General features: G+C 34.9%; 5 protein-coding genes across 5 annotated transcripts; 4 read left to right on the top strand and 1 right to left on the bottom strand.

The window, feature by feature from the left end:
• Nucleotides 1-2,448: 2,448 nt before the first annotated feature.
• LOC140181305 (uncharacterized) lies at nucleotides 2,449-3,146 on the top strand. The gene is made up of 2 exons (XM_072224842.1): nucleotides 2,449-2,642; nucleotides 2,714-3,146. Exons 1-2 carry the CDS (start codon nucleotides 2,449-2,451, stop codon nucleotides 3,144-3,146), a joined length of 627 nt encoding a protein of 208 aa, XP_072080943.1.
• Nucleotides 3,147-3,218: 72 nt separating this feature from the next.
• LOC140181306 (uncharacterized) lies at nucleotides 3,219-4,076 on the top strand. Its single transcript, XM_072224843.1, has one exon. It carries the CDS (start codon nucleotides 3,219-3,221, stop codon nucleotides 4,074-4,076), a length of 858 nt encoding a protein of 285 aa, XP_072080944.1.
• A 9,047-nt stretch (nucleotides 4,077-13,123) lies between these two features.
• Nucleotides 13,124-15,193, top strand: LOC112772890 (uncharacterized). The gene is made up of 2 exons (XM_025817901.3): nucleotides 13,124-14,505; nucleotides 14,790-15,193. The coding sequence occupies exons 1-2, from the start codon at nucleotides 14,001-14,003 to the stop codon at nucleotides 14,819-14,821; spliced, it is 537 nt and encodes a 178-aa protein (XP_025673686.1). The 5' UTR covers nucleotides 13,124-14,000; the 3' UTR covers nucleotides 14,822-15,193.
• LOC140181307 (uncharacterized) lies at nucleotides 13,323-13,994 on the top strand. The gene is made up of 2 exons (XM_072224844.1): nucleotides 13,323-13,658; nucleotides 13,764-13,994. The coding sequence occupies exons 1-2, from the start codon at nucleotides 13,323-13,325 to the stop codon at nucleotides 13,992-13,994; spliced, it is 567 nt and encodes a 188-aa protein (XP_072080945.1).
• Nucleotides 15,194-18,837: 3,644 nt separating the features above from the next.
• LOC112773188 (nuclear pore complex protein NUP93A) lies at nucleotides 18,838-25,877 on the bottom strand. The gene is made up of 15 exons (XM_025818248.3): nucleotides 25,670-25,877; nucleotides 25,209-25,300; nucleotides 24,683-24,749; nucleotides 24,530-24,589; nucleotides 24,154-24,243; nucleotides 23,139-23,408; nucleotides 22,788-22,883; nucleotides 22,521-22,652; nucleotides 22,010-22,063; nucleotides 21,833-21,916; nucleotides 21,611-21,697; nucleotides 20,634-21,527; nucleotides 20,212-20,393; nucleotides 19,389-19,680; nucleotides 18,838-19,144 (listed from the first exon to the last, which is right to left on the bottom strand). Exons 1-15 carry the CDS (start codon nucleotides 25,766-25,768, stop codon nucleotides 19,067-19,069), a joined length of 2,577 nt encoding a protein of 858 aa, XP_025674033.1. The 5' UTR covers nucleotides 25,769-25,877; the 3' UTR covers nucleotides 18,838-19,066.
• Nucleotides 25,878-27,635: the final 1,758 nt, after the last annotated feature.

The raw sequence follows: 27,635 nt of genomic DNA on the forward strand, positions 1-27,635 counted from the left end.
TTTGTCTTTTTCAATTTTCAAATGTTTACACTATAGAGTTTCAAAAGAGAGGGATTCCGCATGCACATATTCTTTTATTCATGAGTATCGAGTTCAAGCCACAAACACCAAATGACATAGATAAACATATAACAGCTAAGATTCCTGATGAAAATGAAAGGCCAAATCTACATTGAGCTGTTCAAAATTACACGGTACATGGTCTATGTGATCCGTACAACAAGAATTCACCTTGCATGAAGAATGGATCCTGTTTAAAGTTTTATCCCAAATAGTTTAGACAGCGAACACTCATTGATGAAGCCGGATTTTCCAAATATAGGCGTACTAATAACGGTCGAACAGTGAAGAAAAGGGAATGTGCACTAGACAATAGGTTCATTGTTGCTTATAATCCAGAATTGTTGCTCAAGTTCGGGTGTCACATAAATGTGGAATACACATGCCAAACAAGTTCTATGAAGTATCTGTTTAAGTATGTACATAAGAGCAATGACCGCGTAACAACTACCCTATACAACGCTTGATCCGTCAGAAGCCACACAAGTTGTTGACAAAATTAGGAATTACTACGATTGTAGGTACATTTCGGCATGTGAGGCAGTCTGGTTTATTTGGATACGAAATCCAAGAGAAAGAACCATTTGTGATTAGACTTCCATTCCATTTGGAGGATGAGCAACCTGTGGTTTATAGTGAAAATTCTAATGTGAATGATATCGTCGAAAGAGCAATATCTCAAGTCTATGTTTTTGGGATGGATGGCGGCGAACATGTCATATCCCTATGCTCGAGGTCTGACTTATGCTGAGTTTCCAACCAAGTTTGTTTGGAAGGACGATGCTTCAAAGTAGTTTCCTCGAAAGCAAGGCTTCGCAATTGGAAGGTTGACTCATGTACCTGCAGGTAATGACGAGTTTATATTCAATTTCGATCTTATTTATTTGACGATTTAAATTTAAAATCTTAACAGCATGTACCCCACGTCTATTTTATTCGATTTATCTACACTAGAAAACAAATGTTCAAAAAACTTTTAGCAGTTATAATCTGTAGATTACACAATTTTAGAATTGTTCTATATTTTTTAGAAAAATTAATCTTATGCGGATGTGTAGCTACATAATAATTGAAATCGCGTAGCCTAATCCATTTAGCAATTTAAAAGTGGGATTTTAACCAAGTTTTTTACAGTAAATACCGAAGAATATTACCAACGACTTCTCTTGAATACTCAAAGAGGATATATGAATTTTTGAGATATAAGAACAGTAGGAGGAACAATTTATGGCTTTATGCTACGTATAGAGATGCATGCTTCATCCTTGGACTCTTGCAAGATGATAGAAAATTCATGGATGCAATTAAGGAAGCAAGCTCGTGGGCCTCAGGATCATATGTTAGAAGGTTATTTGTTATTCTATTAACATCCAACAATATCTCAAGACCAGAACATGTCTGGAATAGATGTTGGCATGCAGGGACGGATCTACTCTTTAGGGTGTGGGGGCAAGTGCCCCCACTACAATTTGGAATTTTATTGAGTAGTATATAATAACAATATTTATTTGCCCCCACTAAATTATTAAATTTGACCCCACAATAATTTTTTATTCAACTTTCGATACTTGATAGCCAATTTGAAAACTTCATATTAGATGTCCATTATAATGATCAAGTTTCAAATTTAAATAAGATTGATGTTCTTTCTTAGAAATCGACTCGAAAGAATATTATCTATCCATTTGTATTTCTTCTTTTAAAATTAGCTTTAGTTTTTTTCATAATAACTACACTAATTAAATGAACTTTTTCAACTATGAATATCATCAAGAGCTAATTGTATGAAAGTTGAGTTCTAAATGATTGTTTAACGACATATACAAAAAAAAGACATTTTAATTATATTGTCAATGTTTTAAAATATAAAATATAGAAAATTAAATTTTAAATTATATGTTATTATTTAAATTACTATTTTATTATTTTAATTTGTAATTAGATATTTTAAAACCTAATCATATTTTACAATAACAAAATATAATTATAACAACAATTATGCTACATATACATAAAATAATCACTTGTACACAATAAATCTTAAAATACAAATTTTGAAATGCAAAATACACATTAAAAATAAGTTAAATGATGTATGTATTTATACACAAATTTATAGTAGATAATTTGATAGCTAATTTTTTATGTAAACGTAATATTTTTATTATAAAAATTATTATCATGTTATATATATTTCGCCCCCACTATCAAAATTTTCTGGATCCGTCACTGTTGGCATGAACTCTTAGATGATATTTTGTATCGACAGAGAACCGTGATGAACATGAGGGGTGAGTTTTTATAATTGTAATTATAAAAGTTCTTCATTATTGATCATTTTTAGTTTGATTGAATTTTTACAGTATCGTATAATATGCAGAGTTAACCATGTCAGATGATGAGATTAATCAGTTGTGCTTAATGGATATAGACAAGATCTTACATTCTTATGGTAAAACCTTGAAAGACTATCCTCCTATGCCTTTAGCAATTGAAGTTGATAGTTCATTGTTAACCGAAAGGGTTATCAGGGAAAAGCTAAACTTTAACAGGGATTATTTAAAGAAAAATGCCTCAAACATGTTAGCCATCGCAACACCTGAGCAGAAATATGCATTCGATAAAATTGTTACAGTTGTGTATTGTGATGAAGGGGTTTTTTCTTTGTGTATGGTTATGGGGGTACTGGAAAAACATTTCTCTGGAACCTTATGTCTGCTGAGATTCGCTCAAGGGGTGATATTGTGTTAAACATTGCTTCAAGTGGTATTGCATCTTTACTTCTTCCCAATGGAAGAATGGCACACTCAAGGTTCAAAATACCGCTGAATATAACTGAGGATTCTTTATGTAACATCAAACCTGGTTCTCGTCAAGCAATGATGCTGTTGAAAGCCAAACTTATAATTTGGGATGAGGCTCCAATGGTTAGTAGGTACTGTTATGAAGCGCTTGATAAATGCTTAGGTGATATCATGAGGTTTTCTCCAACATATAACAAAGATTTTTCCTTTGTAGGAAAAGTGGTTGTACTAGGTGGAGACTTTAGACAAATTCTTCCTGCCATTTCACGAGAATCAAGATAAGATATCGTTCATTCAACCGTGAATTCGTCTTACCTTTGGAAGTTTTGTCAGGTGCTCAAACTAACAAAAAACATGAGACTCTCTGTAGGGACGACTGCTTCAGATCAAGATGAGACAGAGCAATTTGATGAGTGGTTATTGAAAGTTTGTGATGGTCTAACATGTGACAATATGGATGGTGAATCTGAGATATGTCGTCAAGGAGATATTGTTACTCCTTCTTCGGACCAGGCATTTGATGAGTTGGTTCATTTTTCTTATCCAAATATTTTAGATAACATGTCCTCAAAGGATTTTTTCAAAGCAAGAACTATTGTGGCTCCCACGCTGGACATCATTGAAGAGGTCAACAACCATCTGATGACTATCATTCCTGGAGGAAAAAAATTATATCTTAGTTCGGATTCGATTTGTATGGATAAAAGGAATATGGAGAGTCAACTAGATCTCTATGATCCTAAATTATTGAATAGCATAAATTACTCTGATTTGCCTCCACATAAATTAATACTCAAGGTTGGTGATCCGGTGATGTTACTGAGGAATATTGACCAATCCAGTGGTCTTTGTAATGGTACAAGGCTACAAGTTAGGAAGCTTGGAAATCATGTCATAGAATGTGAAGTCTTAACGGATAACAATGTTGGTCATATTACTTTGACTTCAAGAATGAATATGGTACCAACAAATGAAACCGTCCCAGTTAGATTCCAACAAAGACAGTTTTCCATAATAGTATCGTTTGCCATGACAATTAATAAGTCTCAGAGAAGTTTAAAAGTTTTTACACATAGTCAACTATATGTGGCACTTTCAAGAGTTAAGAGTAAGAGAAGTTTAAAAGTTTTACTTATGAATCACGTAGGAATGTCTGCAAATTCAACCATCAATGTTGTTTATAGAGAAGTATTTGAAAAAATAGAATTCTAATATAAACATTTTGATTTTATTTTAAATTCTGTATCAATGTATAATTATTTTACTTAAAAAAAGTGTAAAATAATTATTATTCACTATTTTTAAGTTAAACTTTGATTTTGATAATAATTTTATAAATTTCTTAACATAATAATTATTTTGTGTTTTTTTTAAATATCCAAACATATAATTTTTTTTTTTACTTTTATAAATTTTTTCGTGCTAAGCACGGGTTCATATATACTAGTTAATCATAAATTAATATTCATGCCATATACCATGTATCTTTATTTAGAATGAATATTCATGTCATGGACAATAATATAGACAAAAGGGAGAAATCCTTCTCATTAATCATGTACAGTACATGTCAAGAGTGATTCATGTTTATCATAAATTTCAAACTAAAAAAAAAAAGACAAACAAAACAATCATGGTACAATTCAATTTATATAAGTATGTGTTCAATGTAAATACAGTGACATTAAATTATCCAAATTCATGAAGTCAAGCTCTTTTACCGTATAAATTTAAAACCTTTTTTTTTTCAATTCCATGTATTTGTGTACTATGTTAATTATTCAAAAAAAATTATTTTATTGTTATATAACAATATTAACACCATCAGAAAGATTAGAATATATTGTTTTGTTAACAAAAAAAAATTACACATATTTGAGTCTAATTTCACAAATTTAAATTAAGATTTAAATTTAAATAAAATAAATTTATAATTTCTCAATGATTTAATTATAGACGGCTCTGATACCACTTGTTGAAATTTTTTACAATTCCTTAACCTCAATATCATCCATGTTAAATCATTAAAAAAGAAATGCAGAAGGGTACCTTAATTCCTGGGCATGATTGAAAGAGTTTGGTTTTTTTATATTCACCTTCTGTATCTTTAATAGGGCTGAATCACAACTCTTTTGATAGGAAAAGAAGTACGGGGGCAGCTTTCATGAGTTAAGAACCAAAACCCTGAAGTCACTATTTATATTCGAGTGTGGCACCTATTAAACCCTAAAACCCAAAGAAAATAGTATCTATGGTTTTATTCTCATTTAATTCCAAATAAAAAATAATCATGACATTTTCAATTTAGCATTATAACAGTAAATGAGATTACTATTATATACGTCATTTAATGTGAAATAGCATAATTTGTGATTATAATTGATATATATGTATTGCTTATAAACAAATTAGTAAGAGTAATAATTTTTCAACATAATGTAGTAAAAAAAACTTTCAAAAATACTATTTGTACACCAAAATCAACCACTAAAAGCAGCCACCAATGTATTTATGTATAAATACATGTGTATTTTTATTTATTTTCAATGTGTATTTGTATTTCAACATATATTTTATACTGGTGATTGATAAAAAGCTGTGAGAATGGTGAAGTAACTCTCATCATTTCTGTTGTATGAGTTCGAACGCTGAGAAGAAGAAGAAGAAGAACGGAGATCAAGAAGGAAAGAGAGAGAGAGAGAAAGAGAGAGAGAGGTTCTGCATTTTTTTTTGGAGTCAAAAGAAAAGAAAAATTTGTAAAAATGAGAGCTTAATTTACAATGCTATACCAAATACATATATATACTAGTTACCTATTCTACAGGTAACAAGTGGCTAACTAACTTGATTAATTACAGTTACACACACAACTAATCAGTACAGTTAATCCTAACTATCTTCTATCTTCTATCTAACTAATTGTAGCTAACTATACTTGCTTAACAGTTTCTCAATTATGTAATACCCCTCTCAGACTAGGATTATCCAAGTCTAACAATCCTAGTTTGGCATGACAATTCTGGAACGGGTTAGGAGGTAAGGCCTTTGTTAGGATGTCCACTGTTTGATGTTTACTCGAAATCGGCATGAGCTTAGTCACCCCTTCTTGCCATTTGTCCCTAATAATATAACAATCTACCTCAATATGTTTCGTTCTTTCATGAAAAACTGAATTTGTGAATATGTGAAGGGCTGATTGGCTATCACGGTACAAAGTCACTGGTTTGGATTGCTCCACTCTAAGCTCCTTCAACATATAGGTGAGCCATTGGGCCTCTCTAGTTTTCGAGGCCAATACTCTATATTCCACTTCACATGAAGATGCTGCCACTGTGTTCTGTTTCTTACTCTTTCATAAAATAATTGAAGTACCCAAGAAGAAGCAATAACCACTGATGGGCCTTTTGGAATCCGGGCAAGTGCCCCAGTTACTATCTGAGAATCTAGTAGGAGTTATGTGCTGGAATAGAAGAATAACCCCACGGTTGGCCCTCCTTTGAGGTATTTCAGAATTCTTAAACTTGTCTCAAAATGTTTATCAGTTGAACAATCTAAGAACTGACTTAGTTTAGTCACTGCATACAAATTTCAAGTCTAGTATTTATGAGATAGAGTAATCTTCCTATAAGTTTCCTGTATTCAGAAGTTGAGGTGAGAAGAGTGCCTGAATGTTTGGACAACTAAGTTGTATAGTCCATAAGAGTTGTGACAAATTTTACATTGAGCATTCCATAGACTTTAAGTAGGTCGCTGCAATATTTGCATTGACAATAATCCCCACTTGCTGCGGGCTACCTCCATGCCAAGAAAATACTTACAAAAAAATATTACATAACTAAAAAATTGTAAAGTAAATATAGTTAACTACAATTAGTTAGATAGAAGATAGAAGGTAGTTAAGATTAATTATACTGATTAATTGTATGTGTGACTATAATTAATCAAGTTAGTTAGCCACTTATTACTTGTAGAATAGATAACTATATATATATATATATATATATATATATATATATATATATATATATATATATATATAGTATAAGATTGTAAATTAAGTTCTCATTTTTACAAATTTTCCTTTTCTTTTGACTCCAAGAAAATGCATAACCTCTTTGTCTCTCTCTCATTCATTTTTCTCATCCATCTTCTTCACCTTCTTGATCTCCGTTCTTCTTCTTCTCAACGTTCGAACTCATACAACAAAGATGATGAGAGTTGCTTTACCATTCTCACAGCTCTTTCATCCTGGTGTGGTGAGCGTGGTGTCACGACCTTGAACACACTCTAACGCTATCGTGCCGGCATTCGGACTTACTCAACTCTTGAGTTAAGACCAAGTCAGCCTAACCCTCAGTATTTAGCAAGAAAACTAAGAACACAAGAGAAATGAATCTTTGGTGGAAAGAACACTTTATTACTCAAGTGTTTGTTACAGATGACTCACACTCCCTCAAACTCCAACTCTCATCTCTTATTTATACCAAGGTTCTGAAAACCGGTTCGAACCGATTGAACCGTGAACCGACAAGAAAGACGAATCGAATAGAAAGCATAACCGGGGAATTTGAAAACTGGAGTTGAACCGTTGAACCGGCCGGGAATCATTCGATCGAATCGAACCGGGACCCAGCCAGTTTTTTAATTTTTGTCCAAACGGCGCCGTTTCATTCATTGAAACCCTAATCAAAGCTACGCACTCTCTCACTCACTCAGTCACTCATTCTCCTTCCTCTCACATGCGCCTCTCATCTCTATCTCCTCCCTTACTCCCACATTCTTGTTCTTCAACCTTTGAACTGGAATGTTTTGCTACTGCCGCTGTTCTTCTTCGTCGCCGTTCTTCAATGTCCAACCACCGCTATCATCTGCACTGCAACAGGCCAACAACATCGTCACAATGCGCGTTCCGCCTCCTTTTTGGCCGAGCTTCCACCGCTGTCTCGCCGAGGTTCTACTACTCTTCAAGCTCTGTTCCCCCGCGCTCCAGCCCCTGTCTTTCTGTTTGAGCTGCTTAGCCCTCTGTTCCGACCTCTCCTCGCGTGTTAGAGCCGTCGTTCAACCACCGTTCTATTTCTGTTCAACCATCTCCGTCGCATTTTAAAGCTCCAGCTCCCTCTCCTTGTTCTGTTCGAATTTCAAAACATGCTCCAGCCTAAGGTAATTTATTTTCCTTTACTTGTTCTTTCTTGTGTTAATTATTCAGTTATTATTTTATTTAATTGTTGTCTTTAATGATTAGTATGTTGTTCCAGTTCTTGTTTTGTTGTTGGTTTGCTATATTTTAAAGATTTAGTTGTTCTTGTTATTTTGATTTTTAGTTCTAATTGATCTTATTAACTTGTTAATTTAATAAATTGATGTTTTAGTGTTGTTCTTAACTTTTAAATTTTAGATTGTTGTGTTGTTCTTGACCTTTTGATAATTTGTTAATTTTATAAATTATTCTTGTTGTGGTTTGCAGTTCTTGATTTGATAAATTGTTCATGTTATAATGTTGATTTGATAAATTATTCATGTTGTTGATCTTAATTTGATAAATTGTTCATGATGTTGATCTTAATTAATTGTTCTTGTTATTAGAAAGAGAATCGAATTGAGGTATATCAATTTACAGGTAGCTATAAATTGAAAAGAGGACACTCACTGGGCAGAGCTCCTTTGTTACTTCATTAAATATTTTTTTTTATTTCTGATGCAACACCTGAGATTAAGAATTGAATGGAAGATGAACAATATTGACTTTCTTTTCATTTGTTTATTTGAATATGAATTCAAGATTCTGTAAAACTAAATTTTACTAGGAATCCTACAACTTGCCCAATATGTTTCAGTTCCTCCCAGGCTGACCCAACATACTATGTATGACAGATTCAGGTTATGATATAAATATGGAATAGAAGAAATGGTCTCAAATGGTTGATTGGTGCTCACCTCATCAGTGGCCTCAATACACTGTCTGTCTAATTCACCCAATCTTGCCTTTACATACTCTCCATTGCTGAATGAACAACACTCATGACGCAACAGAAGACTGATAGTGATCAAATCAAATACATCAAAATGTTAGCATTCTCTATGCAGCAATTTGACATGTAATATGAAGATGGTGAATAATTGAATAATTGAATGGTTTGTGACTGATTATTTAGTTTTTTTATTATTTGATTTTTGTGTTTGTATTTGGATGAGATTATATATCGTGGTTGATGTAATACTTTTAATTTGGATAATATTTTAAAGTTTATATTAATCTATAATTATATTTTTGTGTGTTTATTTATTATTTTATTATAAAATGGTTATTTCGGTTGAACCACGGTTGAACCAATAAACCAATGAACTAGTAGCTAGAGCAGTTTGATGACCGGTTTAGTTTTCAGAACCTTGATTTATACTCATCCACCTCCTTAATGGATGGTTAGGATTAAATATAATCAACGGTCCAGATTAATCATCCAGAACTTTCATTACAAATATCTATCCTACCATAACTTTTTAAATACTTCTAGATTATTCCATACTACCTTTCAAATTTCTATATACATTCAGACTCTTCTAGAATACTCTATGACCTTCTAGAGTCTTCTAGAACTTTCTAAGGTCTTCCGAGACCTTCTAGGACATTCTAGAATATTCCAAAACCATCTAGAGCATTCTCAAATACTCTAGAAAACTATACAAATACCGTTAAATCTAACCTTCTAAAATTTACCGTGACATTCTCCCCCACCTAATGCGCAGACATCCTCGTCACGTTCTGTTCATGATAGCGCTCTAGGTGTTCTTAGAATTTCCACAGATCCTCACGAGCTTCCCAGCTGGTTATCGGGAGTCCTTTCCACTTGATCATGTATTGGATACTTGGTGGTACTCCTCTTCGTCGCACAACGTGATTAGCTAAGATCTCTTTGATTTCTTTATCAAAGGATCTAATCACCACAGGCGGAGAACAACTCGAGTCACCTCTATTCAGTTCATCTTGGTCTTCATGATATGGTTTAAGCATACTTACATGGAAGACCGGGTGGATCTTCATAAAGGGAGGGAGTTGTACTTTGTAAGCAACCTTCCCAACACGTCCAATGATCTTAAATGGCCCTTCGTATTTGCGGATTAAGCCCTTATGAACCTTGCGAAAGGCTTTAAATTGTTGTGAAAGAAGTTTAATTACCTTATCTCCCACTTGATAGCTTGCATGCCTCATCTTCTTATCTACCTATTTCTTCATCCTCTGATCTTTGTAGCTTTATCGAGGTAAGAACGAGTGACATCTTGTTTGGGGCTTAACTTCTTCTGAGTTTGGAAGTAACTTGTAGCCACATTGCCTGTCTTGACGATGAAGTGTGAACCAAGCAAGTAGTGGCGCCAAGTTCTTAAATAATGTGCTTCATCTTGCGACTCTCAAAGGTAATAGGATATCCTTCTTGTATCAGAATTCCTCCAATAGCGTAGTCAGAAGCATCAATGTGGACTTTAAACACCTTCGAGTAATTGGGCAGTGCTAGTATTGGTCCTTCTATAGTAGCAGCCTTCAATTCATCAAAGGCCTTTTGACACTCCTTTGACCATTCCCAAGAGTGATTCTTCTTGAGAAGATCAGTTAATGGTATAGCCTTGGCGGAGTATCCATTGATAAACCTTCGATAGTAATTAGTCAACCCAAAGAATGACCTCAATTCAGATACCTTATTTGGCGGCTCCCACTCTTTGATAGCATTCACTTTTTATTTATCCATGCAGAGAGTTACATCTTTAATGATGTGTCCCAAAAAGTGGACTTTGTCCCTTTGTAAAGGAATACTTTTCCTTCTTTATATATAGATTATTTTCTCGTAAGATCTTGAACACGGTTTGTAAGTGTTCTACATGTTCTTCCAAGGTATTGCTATAGACAACAATGTCATCCAAGTAGACCACTACAAACCGATCAAGATAAGGACGAAAGATCTTGTTCATCATGGTATAAAAGGTCGCAGGAGCATTGGTTAAGCCAAAAGGCATCACCAACCACTCATACGATCCATACCTCGTGACACACATGGTCTTAGGCTCATCACCATCGGCAATCCTCACTTAGTGATATCCTGATCGCAAATCCAGCTTTGAGAACCACTTAACTCTACCAAGTTGATCAAACAAATTGGATATTAAAGGAATATGGTATTTGTTCTTGATGGTTACCTTGTTAAGTGCTCGACAGTCAATGCATAGTCTCAATGAACTATCATGCTTCTTTTGGAACAAAACTGTTGGGCCATAAGGTGCCTTCGATGGATCGATGAATCCAGCATCTAGCAAATTCTTGAGTTGCTTCTTCAATTCCTCAAGTTTTGGCGGTGCCATCCTATAAGGTGCTGAGGCAGGTGCCGTTACCCCTGACTCCAATTCAATCTTGTGGTCCACCTTCCTCCTATGTGGTAGTTATTTTGGCAACTTGGGAGGCATCACATCCTTATTTTCTTTAAGGATTTTTCTTGATTTTGGGAGAAACGTCTTCTCTTTCAAATGTTGACTCCTTTTGTAATAGAGTTAAATATGTAATCTCTCGCTTCTTGATCCGTTTCTTGAGTTGCATAGTAGAAAGCATCGGTAGTCCTTTAGCTTTACAGACTATAGGAACCATGCATGAAGACCATTTTTCCATGACGCATATTATATCGTAGTATAGAATAGGTATTATATTTGCCTTCCTTTGTAAATCGAGTCCGATGACTATTTTGAAATCGTCCATGGATGCTACTGAAAAATCCACAAGACCCTTCCAAGAACCAAGAGTCATCTCAACCTTTTTTTGCTACTCCCTTAAGGGGTTCACCAGTGGTATTCATAGATTTGAACCATCCATTCTTTTCGGTAATTTTCAACCCAAGTCTCTTTGCTTCATCAAGTGTGATGAAGTTGTGTGTAGCACCAGTGTCGATCATAGTCATAACAGGTTTTTCATTGATAAAGGCTTTGACATACATCAAGCCTTTCTTTTCTGCCATGCTTGCCTCTTTTCCCTTCACAGCATTCATGAGTTGGATAGATCCAACACACTCAGTTACTTGAGATTGAGCCTCTCGTTCCTCGACGATAGATGCCAAAGTCCCTAACTTGTGACAGTCCTTCATTTGGTGTGGTTCTTTCCCACAAAGCATCCTTCTTTAGGCACAAAAGTCTTCTTTTTTTCTTCGTACTCTTTCTTTAAAGAGTATTTTTCTTTCTTTTTGGTTGAGAAACTCTTCCCATTGTCTCCCCCACCTTTAGTAGAGCTAGGTTTGGAGGAATACTTGAGTTTAGAGTCTTCCCTATGATACTTAGTGAGTGATTCGACCACCACGATGGTTTCATCGATATCCTTAACATTTCTTTTTTGTAGTTCTTACTTTGCGCAATGTTGGAGTCCATCAATGAAGAAGAACAATGCATCCTCTGATGCTAAGTTGGGGATTTGAAGCGTGAGAGTAGTGAATTCCTTTACGTAGTCGCTAATCATACTCTTGTACTTCAATTCCCTCAACTTCTTCCTTGCTTCATAAACCACATTTTCAGGAAATAATTGTCTTTTCAACTCTGTTTTGAAATTTTTCCATGTGCCTATGTTGTAAGTACCCTTCTTCATATCTACGTATTTTCTCCCCCACCACAAAATAGCATTATCAAAAAGGTAGAGAGCTGCAGTGCGTACCTTTATTGGTTCTTCGACCACCCCTTGGCCTTCAAAGTACCTCTCTATTTTTCATAGGAAGTTCTCCACCCCTGGCTAAGTTCTCCACAAACCACTTGTACTCCCTCTCGAACCTTACTCTGATACCAAATTGTCACAGTTTTGGACACACTCCAATACTACCGTGCTGGCACACAAACTTACTCAACCTCTTGAACTAAGACCAAGTCAGCCTAACTCTCAGTATTTAACAAGAAAGTTAAGAACATAAGAGAAAGAAAGTTTTGGTAGAAAGAACATTTTATTACTTAAGTATTTGTTACAAATGACTCATACACCCTCAAACTCTAACTCTTACCTCCTATTTATAACTATCCACCTCGTTAATGGATGGTCATGATTAAATCTAATCAATGGTTCAGATTAATCATCCAGAATCCTCATTACAAATATTTATCCTACCACAACTTTCTAAATATTTTTAAATTATTCCATACTACCTTCATACTTCTATATACATTCAGACTTTTCTAGAATATTCTATAACCTTTCAAAGTCTTCTAGAATTTTCTAAAATCTTCTGAAATCTTGTAAGACATTTTAAAACGTTCCAAAACTATCTAAAATATTCTCAAACCCTTCAAAATACTATACAAATACCTATAAATCTAACCTTTTAAAATTGACGGTGAGTGTGGGGTGGCGAAGGCTCCAATCATTAGATCGAACGCTGAAGGGTCTTGGCTCTGTTTCTTTCAAGCATCTGAGTTTTCTTTCGAGCAATTTGCTTCTAGTAGCAAGAATCGATGGCAACCGGTCCTACCACTCCTCTGTCTCATATTGATTTACAAACCCTAACAAGCCTGTTCAGTCAGTTCAATCAGATGCAACAAAATTCTAATCGTGCTAATTTGAGTCCAATTTTGGATCCAACAAGCCACTACTACTTGCATCCGGGAGAGAGTCCAGGTACTCCCCTAATTGCATCGATTCTCAACTTGAATAACTATCATACCTGGGAGACATCAATGTCGAGAGCTTTAAGAGGTAAAAACAAGATAAAATGTATTGATGGATCACTGCCTAAGCCACCTAGTGACGATCCGCTGTTTGAAGCCTGGGAGAGATGTAATATGTATGTGGTATAATGGCTGAATCTTTCTTTGAGCCCAGCCATAGCACAGAGTGTAGTATCGATCAATGACGCAGCAGATTTATGGAAAGATTTAAAACATCGTTATTTCCAGGGAGACATTTTTTGCATTACTGCAAAGCAAGAGGATATGAGTATCACAGATTACTTCACCAAGATGAAGGGAATTTGGGAGGGATTAGATAACTTCAAACCAGTTCCATCATGTGAGAGTTGTCATGAAACATGTAAGTGTGGATTGGGAATAATGAGAGGCTATAGGCAAGATACTAGGATGGTACGATTCCTGAGAGGTTTAAGTGATCAATTCACCACTGTTAGGTGATAGCTAATGCTTATGACGCCACTACCAACAGTTGAAACCGCATTTTCTTTGCTCCTCCAGCAAGAAAGGCAGAATATGGACCCCAATGAGTGCAAGGCCCTGGTCGTGGCTGGTCTAAATCAATCCTCTCATGAATTTGCACTAGCTGGAAGAGGAAGAGCTGCTAGAGGCAGAAGGGGAAGATCCGGATCAGGAAGAAGTGGAAGAGGTTTCAAGCAATGCACATTTTGGGGTAGAAGCAAACACATTGAGAATGTGTGTTACTGTAAACCTGGCTTTCCACCTCATATGAAAGACAATGGAAGGGAAAGTGTGGTCAATAATGTGACAATTGGCACTACTGATGAAGTAAATGAGAAATTCAGCAAATCCGCTGGGATAGTGAATGGGAGTTCTGAAGTCAACTTCTCAACAGAACAGAAGCTTGCACTATTGGCTCTCTTGGATCAACAAAGATCAACAAGCACCACTCACAATGTCAATCAAGTTCTCACACTCCCATCCACACCAGGTATATCATTCATCATGTTGTTAGCAACCTTTAGGCCTGACTCTTGGGTCGTCGACTCAGGCCACGGATCATGTTGTATACTCAATTCAATAATTCAAAAGCATTTATCACATAAAACCAGTGCATGTAAATCTCCCCGATGGGACTCAAACCATAACCGATGTAGCTGGAACTGTTGAATTCTCTAAACATTTCCATTTAGTGCATGCATTGTACACCCCAACATTCAAGTTCAATCTCATTTCAGTTACAAAGTTGACATCTAACCTTGGCTGTCAATTCAGTGAGATACAGGATTGTCTCTCCAAGAAAATGATTGGAGTAGCTGAACAAAGACGAGGACTCTATGCATTTGAAAATTTGAAAACAGTAGCATCAACAACGATGAATTCAGCACTGACATCAATAGGAATGCTTGGGAGCTCAAGTACATTAGGCACTACAAAAGCATGACATCTTAGATTAGGTCACATTCCCATTCAGAGATTAAATGTAATGTAAACAAAATACGATTTCATTGATAATAAGGGTGATGTAAACCCATGTGACTCATGTCATTTTGCAAAACAAAAAAGAATTTCTTTTCCTTTTAGTTTGTCTAGTTCAGAATCTGTATTTGATTTAGTTCATATGGACATTTGGAGGCCGGTTAGTGTCCCTTCAACAAATGGATACAAGTATTTTCTAACAGTAGTTAATGATAGAAGTAGATATACCTAGCTGTTTTTTATGAAATCTAAAGCTAAAACAAGGCCTCTTGTGCAGAATTTTGTATCTTTAGTTCAAACACAATTTGAAAAAACTGTTAAAATCATTAGGACTGATAATGGTGTTGAATTTAACATAAGTGGATTTTATGAATCAAGACATAATTCACCAAACATGTGTTGAAACTCTACAACAAAATGAGATTGTGGAGAGAAAACATCAACATATATTGGAGGTGACTAGGATTCTTATGTTTCATTCAAGGTTACCAAAAGGACTATGGAATTTTGCAACATCTCAAGCCATTCATATAATCAATAGATTACCATGTGAGGTGCTGCAAAATTCCTCACCATATCAGCTCCTAAAAGGTAAACTACCAGAGATTGGTTACCTAAGGGTATTTGGTTGTATAGCCTATGCTTCTATTTTAAGTGGTCAACAAAAGAAATTAGATAGAAGAGCAAGAAAATGTGTTTACTTTGGCCACAAAGTTGGCACAAAAGGTTATATTTTGTATGACTTAAACAGTAGAGAAATATTCCTTTCAAGATATCTCATTTTCTATGAAAATGTTTTTCCTTTTGCTGAACAAATTGAACACAATCCACATAGCAATGCACCACCTATTAATCATGTGTCTGTTGATCCTTTTGGGTATGCACACACATTAAATGAAGACATACATGACACATTGCATCCACCTGCACAACATGATAATCATGAAATTAGTACTACAAAACCCACCGTATCTAATAGGGAGTTACAAACCTCACGTACCTAGGGAAGCCCCACCCATTGAGGTTAGAAGATCATCTAGGATTAGAAATCCTCCTTCATATTTAAAAGACTTCCAATGCCTAACTGCATCCTCATCTAACTCTTGCCTCCAATCATGTTTTAATCTCCAATCCTATTTCACAAATGTTGTCTCATGAGTCAGCATCCATTTTAGCTGCATCCATGCATAAAGAACCTAAGACTTTTGAGGAGGCCATTGTTGATTCGAATTGGACAAAGGCCATTAATGATGAGTGGCTGCTTTGGAGAGAAACCACACTTGGACACTCACCAAGCTACCAGTTGGAAAACGGGCAGTAGGAAGCAAATGGGTGTTCAAGCTCAAGTTGCACCCTAATGGATCCATTGAAAGATATAAGGCGAGGCTGGTTGCACAAGGGTTCACTCAGACTAAAGGGGTGGATTATAAAGACACTTTCAGTCCGGTGGTGAAGATAAACACATTTGGGATTGTGCTTTCTATTGCTGCCATCAAGGGATGGTATCTCTATCAACTAGACATCAATACTGCATTTCTCCATGGGGATTTGGATGAAACTGTATACATGAAACCCCCCGCAGGCTTGGCTATTTCAGATCCTACTCTGCTGTGTCGTTTGGACAGGTCTCTTTATGGTTTGAAGCAGGCAAGCCGGCGATAGAACACCAAGCTTGCTGCCTCCTTGGTTTCATCCGGTTATGTACAGTCTCGCCATGATTATAGCCTCTTCACCAAAGCATCTTCTACTGGTTTTACTGCTATTTTGGTTTATGTGGATGATCTTGTATTGGCTGGGAGCCTGGGACTGATCTGCCTGAAATCCATGCTCACCGCACTATAATGAAAGAGCCGTGAGAATGGTGAATCAACTCTCATCATCTCTGTTGTATGAGTTTGAACGCTGAGAAGAAGAAGAACGAAAGATCAAGAAGGTGAAGAAGATGGATGAGAAAAATAAACGGGGGAGAGAGAGAGCTCGCGCGCTTAATTTACAATCCTATACCAAATACATATATATACTAGTTACCTATTCTACAGGTAACAAGTGGCTAACTAATTTGACTAATTACAGTCACATACACAACTAATCAGTACAGTTAATCCTAATTACCTTCTATCTTCTATCTAACTAATTGTAGCTAAATTAACAGTTTTTCAGTGATGTAATACTGACACAGCAGGGACACGACACGCGACACGCCGAAACGCGAATTTTAAAATCTTACATGACACGGGAACACGCATATATATAAAATATAAAGTATTTTTTAGATAAATTGTAATCATATTTTGATATTTTATTGATATTAAAATATAAAATAAAATTTTTAATTATTTTTAATATTTTATTTTAATTATATCAAGTATTTAAAATATTTTTTGCTTTAATAAATAATAATATATACTATATCTAAATTTATTTTAAGAATAAGACTGGACACGCGGACACGTGATGGTATTTAGGTGTGTCCAGGCGTGTCCGGAGAAGGATTTTTTATTTTTTATTAAGACACGGACAGCAGACACGCGTGTCGGAGTCGGACGAGTGTCAGTGAGTGTCGTGTCCAAAATATGTCGACACGCGACACGATAACTCAACGAAGTATCCGTGCTTCATAGGAGACAGCATAGTTGAAAAACTTTAGATAACCATCCAATTAGTTTTGCATGATTTTGCATTTCACATGCAAAGCAAATTCGTTTTATTCCTAAGCTTTTTCTCTTTGCCACTCAATTTAACATTATGCTTATGATAAGCTATACAATATAAACCAAAACCAAAAACAAAAACATTGAACAGAGCTTGTGAGGCTAGCTGTTGCGGTTACAAGTGAACTGGCGCTTGGTGGTTGATGTTGGGAAATTATTTAATTTCTTAATTTGTTTGAGTAATATATATATATTAATTATAATCACAAATTAAGCTATTTTAAATTAAGTGACTGGTAATTTCATTTATTGTTATAAATACTAAATTGAATAAGTTATAATTACTTTTAATTTAGAATTAAATGAGGATACAACTAGATACTATATCTATTTGGACTTTAGATACTATTTTATTTGGGTTTTAGAGTTTAATAGGTGCTATGTTCAAATATAAATAGTGATTTCAAGGTTTTGGTCTCCAAGATATCAAAGCTACCTCTATAACTCTTTTTCTCACCAGAAGAGTTGCAATTCAGCCCTATTAGGAATAAAAAAGGTTTTGGTTGAGAAAGATCAAAGAACCAAACTCTTCTAATCATGCTCATGAATTCAAGTATGTTTTTGCGTTCAAGTATTTCTTTCTTAATGATTTAACATGGATGGTTTGGGGGTTAAGGAATTCTAAAAAAATTCCATTGTGGCTAAGGCAGGGTTTAGCAGCAGCACTACACTGAAGAAGAAAAACTACTGCACAAAAATAAAGAATCACGAAGAAGTGAAGAACTATGATGCAGCAATGCACGGATGTGGTGTGTGGTGTGGCAGGCCCTAAATCTAATTTCCAATTTCTAGTTTAACCAGGTTGATCCAGATTCCAGAGGATCCAAACCTTGGTCTTAACCCGGTTGGGTGATTTAGACAGATAAACTTTTTGAGTAAACTCTCTTATATTGTTACTACGTAAAAATTAAACTCATTTTAAATAGTATTAATTTACTTCATTAAATTCATATCAAACTTATTGATTTTTATTTACTAAATATGTAAAATATTACCGCATGTGAGCAGTCAAGATAAGCTTGAAGAAAAGCATTCTTTCAAAGTTTCTTATCACCTTCAAATTCTGGGATGATATTGATCTCGATGCGCATATTTGACGTTATTTGTCATACAGTATATCATAGCACAAGAAATAGTGCGTGACAAAGCATTTAAGTAATATTCTTTGTTAACCATACATACGTAAACACGTCCTCAGTACCCCAGCTTAAAAAAATGGGTGCGGAAATTCATAACCAGCGTATATCACTTACATTTTCTAGTTCCTAGAAATACATACTCCTATGGGCAACTCTTTACAGGGGTTACAGTTACACTTAAACAGAAACCTTCGCCCAAACAGATTCCGTTGTATATTTTACTTCACAACCTTTGGGCAACTCTTTCATATAAATCGCGGGGCCAATTCCTCTTCATATTATTTGCAATGAAACTCGCAATCTGCAAAAAAGCATATTTATGTTTAGCCTAAATCCAAGAGCAGATGCTGAAAAAAGATATTAAAATTAACATTCCCATATTCCCATTGAGAGGCACCACTGGAAGAGAGAGAGAGAGAGAGAGAGACCCCCGCATCCCGCATTAACAGAGAAAACAAATTCTGGAGAATAAGGGTACCTCAACAAGGGCTACTAAAACAAGGATGAAAACCCAGGGAGAAAAGGGGGGATTCACAAGAAAATACCTTCGCCCTTAAGGCACGGAGTGATCCATCGGAGTCCGTCACGTTGTCCAGACAAGTGAGAGCAACCTTCAAAAGATCCGGGATACAAACTTGGACATGAGGAGATAAGTTTTCAAACACATCGACAGCAATATCAGGGCCTCGAGGATCTAGAGGAAGAAATGGAAGTTTAGCAATCTCCCTTAACGCCTCAACATGATGCCCCACTCTGGCCAATTTGTGAATTGACAGTATAGACTCAAGTTGTCTCAACACAGTTTGCTGCTCAAAAACATGGTCTCTCTCCTGAAGACTGCAAAATTAATCCAATCAATCACTTTATAAAAGATGGAACTTTAAACCCTAAACTAGTCACATTGAATGAACAGCAGATTAAGTTTTCATACTTGAATGCAATTGATCATACCACCTCCATTTGAAGATTCATAAACCAAATTACAAGGCTCTCAAGTGCACTATAGTTATGAAACTAAAAATTTCTAATTATTCTGATAGCTAACAAGGAATAGAAATGCACTCTTGGAATTTCCAAGTTACTTAAGAATCCCACACAATTAAGGCCTCATAGTTTAGTAATATGACCATGCACCATGGCATTCTTGAAGGAAATTTCCTGACTCAAATATTTGTAAAAGAAAGAACCAGAATAAGCCATGAAATCTCATAGAATTTTATAGTTGACACAGGTCTTGCCTTTGGGACAGCAAAAAGGGGGAAGAAAAGAGGGAGGGGGGAAAAGAGGGGGGGTTGATTAATTCCATGGATAAAAGATAAAAACGATATTCAGGGCACAATCAGCAAGGAATATGATTTTCAATATAACCTGACATCCGGATGATAATGGTATGTCTCCAAAATCTCATTGCCAGAATGGATAAGCCCGGCTGTCTGGCTCTCGCCATCTAACCTTCCACGGAAAAGGGCACAAATAGCTTCAGACAGGCACTTATTAATGGTGTCCAATGCCATTGAGAAAGACCCCACTCTCTTCTGAATTTCTATAGACTGTGCCAAGGGGAAGAAAATCCAGAATTAGCATAAGCAAATGAATAGGATAGATGAAAACCCAGTAATCCACAAAGAAGGAGAAAAGAAGTAATGGAAGGAAAAAGAAGGATGAGGACTAAAATCAGAGTGAGATGCTTCTGACTTGGACTACCTTAATGCTTATCAGTCAGGTCATGTTATAATTCAGTAAGAACAGATTAGCTCGTGAAACAGTAACATGATAAAGAATGACGTTACCTTGTTATACATCCCAGCCTCCTGACACTGGCAAGCAGCTTCAATTAAGAACTGTTGCCTTGCTTTTGGATCTGTCACAAAACGACCCAATTGACCTTCTTCTCCAGCACCCCTTGGACCCAGTAAAAGGAATATTCCTCCATCCCTTAACAATATTTCAGTTAGAAGCTGCTTCAACATCAAACTTCTTTGCCTTTGCTGATCAACATTACCTCTACCAGTCCATGAAAGCTGCCCACCGCCCACTGCAGCAGCAGCTTGTGCATAATATTCTAATGCCATTTGGAGATCATCAAGACGCAAATACATAGATCCATACTGCCTGATAATGGTAGACACTTCTGCATAAGCATCCATCACTCCTAATTTTTGCCTAGCACCTTCAGAGAGGATACCATGATCAGCTAGCACAATTGATAGGTGAGCAGCATCAACATTATATCCTTCATCTCCAGTTTCCTTAGACATGTATAGCACAGCTGGAAGCAATTGAATGCTTAAAAGCAAAATATAGGGATAAACCATAGGATCTTTTCCATTTTTAGTATAGTATGATGGCTCAAATTTATTCAGGTAAGTTTGTAAATCATCCAAACTGTATGGAACCAGGCCATCTCTTAGAACAATAGATGAAGGTCCACTAGGGCAGTCCCGCACAGCTGACAATTTGAACCACAAGAAATCCTCTATTGTACTGAATAGAGTTTGGTCTCTAAGCATACGATCAATATGCCTTCGGGAACCTGATATGATGGCATACAGCAGTAATTTTTTCTTGTCATATGCAGCTCGACCTACACGATCACCAGTTCTCAACATTCTTTCACATTCCTCCATTGCAGCAACTGCAATCTCTTCTGGCACCATTCCTCCCGTATTAATCCATTCTGTGAGCTGTCAAACACATTAAATCAGTCAGTAAAAAATATTACACCACAAATTAGTAAAAAAACAAACGTGATGGTTATAGTATGTACCAAAGGAGCAAATTGATGTGAAGCACGGGAAGAGAGAGCAACATTTCTTGCTTCATCATAATACCCAGTTCTTAAGCAAAAATATATCTGTCAAAACAAAAAATGGAAGCTACTGAGCAATAATAATCGCAAGAAACAAAATGTATTAGAAATATTAGTTTTATACCACAATAAGCATTAATCAAATATAACTAAATTGATAAGAAATGAAGTATCCTAGACCTGCTGCCATGTAGTATCAACAGGAGGCTGGCGCCGAGCATCCCCAGCATCAAAATCCAGTATTCCATAATCCCTTAACCGAATCTGCACACCAATATCTAAAATCAGGGACTTCAAAACTTTTAAATGCATGGTACAATATTTGATATTATGCATAAGCTTCATAATTAGACAAACCCGAAGGAAGGCACGGATTCTTTGCAAATTCCCAACGCCGCCACCAAGAGCAGCCTACCATTTGATCGAAAAAGCAACCAGAATATAAGGACCAATATGACACATGCACTCTGTCAGAAATGAACAAAGAACAAGCAGATGAAAGCAAAAAGGAAAAAAATTGAGAGAAGCTTGTCAAAGCATTTTCAAGTGATACCCCTCAATAGCATAGCATGCCAAGCAAACACAGACCAAATGTAGAGTAAGAGAATATAAGACAAGAATTAATTATGCAAACTAATTGTTGGTGTAAACAATGAAATTTCATTCAAGCTCTATTTTATTATATTAATAAAGAACAAGCAGACAAATGTAAAAGAAACTATAAAGGCTTGATAAGTTTGTGCTTAAAGCAAACCCTCAAAAGAATAGCATGCAAAACAGGGTGAAGGGCAGAACTGAAAAACTAGATAAAATCAGCAACCAAAGGTTGAAAATTTCTCTGCAGATTAAATCATGAATAACAATTTACTTGTGCAGGATGACTTTGTATGGTATCCATGACATATTTCTCATGTCCCCATTCAAGATGGCGTCTCGCCCCAATAATCAATGCCATCCTTTTAGAAACATTCTGCACGGTTGAGTCCTCATCCAACAGCATCTGTATACATGAACAAGTTATGAAAAATAAATTAGAATTTCTACTTTGCCCCATGTGGAAGCAAGAAAGTTGAATTCAAAAGTTTTTCTTCTGTTTTCTCTGTTAACAGTGATAACAGAATTACGAAAGTACAACCTGAACAAGGTGCCATATCTTCCGCATCGTAACTGATTTTCCACCACTGGCTTCAATGCCCAAACTTTCATATGCAGCCCTGAAAGCTGCAGCAGGCTGACAACCAAAGGGGAAAAACTCGTAACATACTTATATGTTGCTAAACACACACTACAAACTCTCAACCTACCTACACTAAAGAAAAATAATTATATGTACTGGGAAGGTAATATGTTGAATCATATATCATTGAACAGTGAAGATTTCAAACAGCCAACTTCAGCTACTTTATTTTCAATATCCAAGATTTCAATATAATGTATAAAATCTCATGGTCTAAACTTAAATGAGATGGAGAAATAAGGAACATACTTTAAATGGTAAACCAGATTCCCTTGCTTTATTAAGATTCTTAACAACTTCAGCATATAGAGATGCCTTTTTCTCCATAATAGGCCTGCTGCTCAGAGGAACAATATCCATGCCAGACACACCAGAAGAAACTTGTGGACCGGAAGCCATTGACACAACCTGACCTGAGTGGGTACCAACATTGCTGGCAGCAAGCATGTTTGTCCTAGGCAATGTTGAAATTCGACTTAAACTCTGAAGGAAATCACGCTTTTCCTTTTGCCAATCCTCCTGCCAAACAATGAGTTCTAACATGCAGTAAGAAGTTGAGCAACACATGACACAATAATCATTTCATCTATGACCTATCAATGTCATTAATCACTAGTCACTATATATAACAATATCAAGAACAAAGGGTAATGTCATAATCACCAATAATCCAACATGAATATTAGGTAAAATGGTCATCCAAACTATAAATTGCAAATGTTAAAATGAGAAACCTTCACAGAGGAAAAAGAAGGATTACAAAGAAGGTTAAATCCACCATAAAGATAGACATCATCATTAAGGAAAGCAAACATCTAAAACATGGCAGAAATAAATAATCCAATCAATACAATAAATCTCTTCAACTCCTTTTGCTCACACCGGTTACATAAGCCACAAGAAATCTAAGGATTGCAATTTCTTGTAAATTTTCAAGCCATTCTTTTAGGATCAAAGAAATTAAAGAAAAACAAATAATTAAATACCACACACCCATAACAATTTCTTATTTGAATCAATGAAAGGGCAAAATAAAAACCGCATCAGTATGCCAAAAAAAAACGGTTCTCCACTACCAAGAATTCTTATCTCAGTGGATTTACAAGTATACTTACAGAAGATATATCTAGTAAGAATGGCACACACAAATCAAGAAGATTTATCCAGTAATATATATATATACACACACTCTAAATTTCGGGGAAAGTTCATAAAAATAAGTAAAAACAAAAGATTATGCTATGAAAGAATGCATCACCCTAACCTCCAAAACTTTCATCATATAGTCATTGAAACTCCTAAGATTGTCTTTCTGAGCTTCCTGGACAGCAGATACCATTGCCATTTCATGAACCTATAAAGGAAAACAACACAGTATACAATATCATCAAATTCCACTTGACGATGTAAGGTGTGAGGGGTTTTAAAATTTTAAGGGTTTTCAAAAAGGGAATAGAACCTCCAGATACAAACACCAAATACTTTTGCTTATAGAACAAAGGAGGCAGGAGGTGGAAACATCATTTATGCAATCATGCTACAATATTCTAAGCAATCAACTTACAATGTAAATGAAATTATGAATTAAACATGATAGTAAACGCACTATGGATTACAGAAAATTTAAAAGTAAAAATTACCTGCTGCAGATACTCCTCGACACTTGTGGCCTCCACAGGAAAAACATCCTCAAAAGTTGTCTGCAAAGAGAGAGAAAAATAACAGAGAGGAACAATGTCAGCAAATAGTAGTAGTTGATTGAATAAGCAGTAAAGCCATCTGAAGATAAGTACCTTCAATTCAAATGACTTCAGGTCCCTTGCAAGTTGCTCTGCATTTATCCCCTCACGAGCAAGGAGCCTATCAACACATGGGAAATTATAATATAGCCATAAAAAGTTTCAATGCATCATCATCGACTTTATGATGATTTCCACATGGCACATGCCCTTGCAAGATGTAAAAATAAGTTATTGCTACATTAAAAAGGGCCAGAAGGAAACCAAAATAGATATAGTGATATCTTATTATGTAGCTTTTTAAGTAACCTGGACCTTTACTAACAAGAAGATGCATAATCAGATGCATTGACATGCCAGGACCTAGGCAGCAGACCCAAATTAGTTGGGAACAACTATATACTATATACTATATATATCATTTGGAGGGAAAGTTTCCTAACAGCTCATTGCACTCCAACTAAACATAAGATACTCAAATTTATTTACTTCCTGCCTAAACTCTAGCGTCTAGGTGGTTGAACAAAAAGATATAGTAATAAATAAATAATAAATAGAACGAACAATAATGAAAGCATACCTTGTTGCAGCTATCGATTGTGAAGGAGCCTCGGTCCTTAATGTCTTGGATTTCAGCTTCTTAGATAATGCTTCTAATTGGTCTAAGTTCCTCTGAATAAAGTACGAGAGTGAAGTCAAAATCAGAGATCTAAGTTCCTCTGAACTATTACATAGTCAACATTCGATTTCCCTTTGAAGGAACAAAAATGTTCACTGATAGAAAGGAATGCTAATTCATATACGCCATCAAATTGAAGCTATCGTTGATCCATAACTAAAATGTGCAAAATTGTATCGACTCTATCCTCAGGAGTAATGAAAGTCGGTTAAAAAATCTTTTGATAAAAAAGAGAGATGATGATGATGATAGTAATAGTTAAATTGCTTGCAATATGTTTAACGGCAACTTGATTGAACGGCATTGAGATTGAGAAATGCGGAGAGAAATGGAAATGGAAAAAGTGGGAAAGCAGAGAGAACCTGAAGAGGAGGGAACTGAGCGGAAGGAGCAGCTTGTTCGAGAAGCTTGGAGGAAGAATGAAGGAGATCGCTCCAGCTACTCAAGTCTTCGTTGGCCATGGCGCTCTCCAATTCCAAACAGCCAGGGAAAGGGAAAGGGAAAGGAAAAGGGTTTTAGTTATCACTTAAAGCCCTAAAATTTGAAACCCAATTGTAACCTTCGGGAGTCGGGACGATCAAAACCCGACCCATCTTTTAAGCATTCAAACCGAACCGCTCAGCAATAGCGAGTGAATTCGCTAAATTTAGATTCTCTAAATTTTAAATTTTATTTTAAAAAATAAAATATAATTTTTTATTATTTATTTTATAAATAAAATTAATAATAAATATAAAAGAGAAACTATTAAATAATAATAAAAAATTATATTTTATTTTTTAAAGTAAAAATTTACAATTTAAAAAATTCAAATTCGATTCAGTGATCCAAATTATCCAATTAAGATATCAAATCTAGTTGAACCAATTTAATTAATATAAAATAAAATTATTAAAAATTTATTATATAATTTTAAATATTTAAATTTAATAATTTTTAAATTAATAGAACTCAAAATTTCACAATTTTACATAATAATTTATTTATAATTTATCACAAAAATTAGATCAATTTATGAAATTTATCGATTAATTATTAATTCGACTATTTTTTATCAGATAATTTTTTATCACAGTTAAAATTGACTAAAAAATCAATTTTTGATTAATCCGATTAAATTAGTTAGTCCGATCGATTTTTAAAATTATGTCAAGAAAATAGAAAACTGACATATTTAAGAAATAATTTGAAAAGAAATTTTTACATAATATTATATTATATAATATATTTAAAGATAAGGGCTAATGTGGATGAAAAAACATCCACAACTAGTAATAATAAAATTATTTCTGTTCTTTTTCATATTCTGTAATAATAAAATTACAAATTTCAAGTTTTGTCTCATTAAATTTAAGTTTATTTGTATTGTGATAGTTTTTTATAATACTTATTTATTGAGGAGTGTTAGGGCCAGTAACTTTTGTGATTTGTAGCCATCAAATAACCATTAATGATGATTTTAATGGTGTGAAATTGATGTGAAATTGATGTGAAATTTCATCCAATAACTCACTTTTCTTTGCTGGTTACATGTTGGTTAAAATTTAAAAAAATTGCTGGCCCCTTAAACTTTTTTTTATTTATTTTATATTGGGTCAAATAGAACATATTCGGCTTGGCTATAAAGTATAAAGTATAAACCATAGATTTTATATTATTATTTCTTTTGGACAGAAACAGAACTAGAGATTTTATTTAATTCATCTATGATTCTTAATTCTAAAACAGAAATTATCGCACTCATGTCCCAAAAAAAAGAAAAAAAAAACTCTCGCACTGTTACAGTATGGATGACCACCAACCCTTTATCCAATTAAAAGGTGCTTGGATAATACAAACCTTTAATGTAGATATGCCATCCTTTCCAAAGCTTGAAAAAGCTAATCTTGTATAACTATAAATAAGGCTTCATAGCCTAAGGTACGAGACACAACAATAATAAAGAAAATACTTTCTTTCTCTCTCTTTTCTTCTACAATAAAGCACTCATTTACTTTTCCTCTTCATAGAATACTAATATAATATTAATAATATTATCTTTATAGTAGTATAATAATATTGGTAAATATTAATAGTAGTATTTTTCTTTATTTTATTACTTCTTTCCTATTTATTTTACAACACGTTATTAGCACGAGACTCTGATCAAATTTTAGGAAGACTTCAGGTAACAAATTTTTATTATGTTGACTTGAATATAATGTTTTTGATATATCTGAAAATAATTATTTATCATGGATACTAGATATTAAAATCCATCTTGATTCAATGGATCTTGGAGATACCATTAAGGTTGAAAATAATACATCCAGAAGGATAAAGCCAAAG

The sequence above is a fragment of the Arachis hypogaea genome, chromosome 18 (assembly GCF_003086295.3).
Source record: "Arachis hypogaea cultivar Tifrunner chromosome 18, arahy.Tifrunner.gnm2.J5K5, whole genome shotgun sequence".
Taxonomy (NCBI): Eukaryota; Viridiplantae; Streptophyta; class Magnoliopsida; order Fabales; family Fabaceae; genus Arachis; species Arachis hypogaea.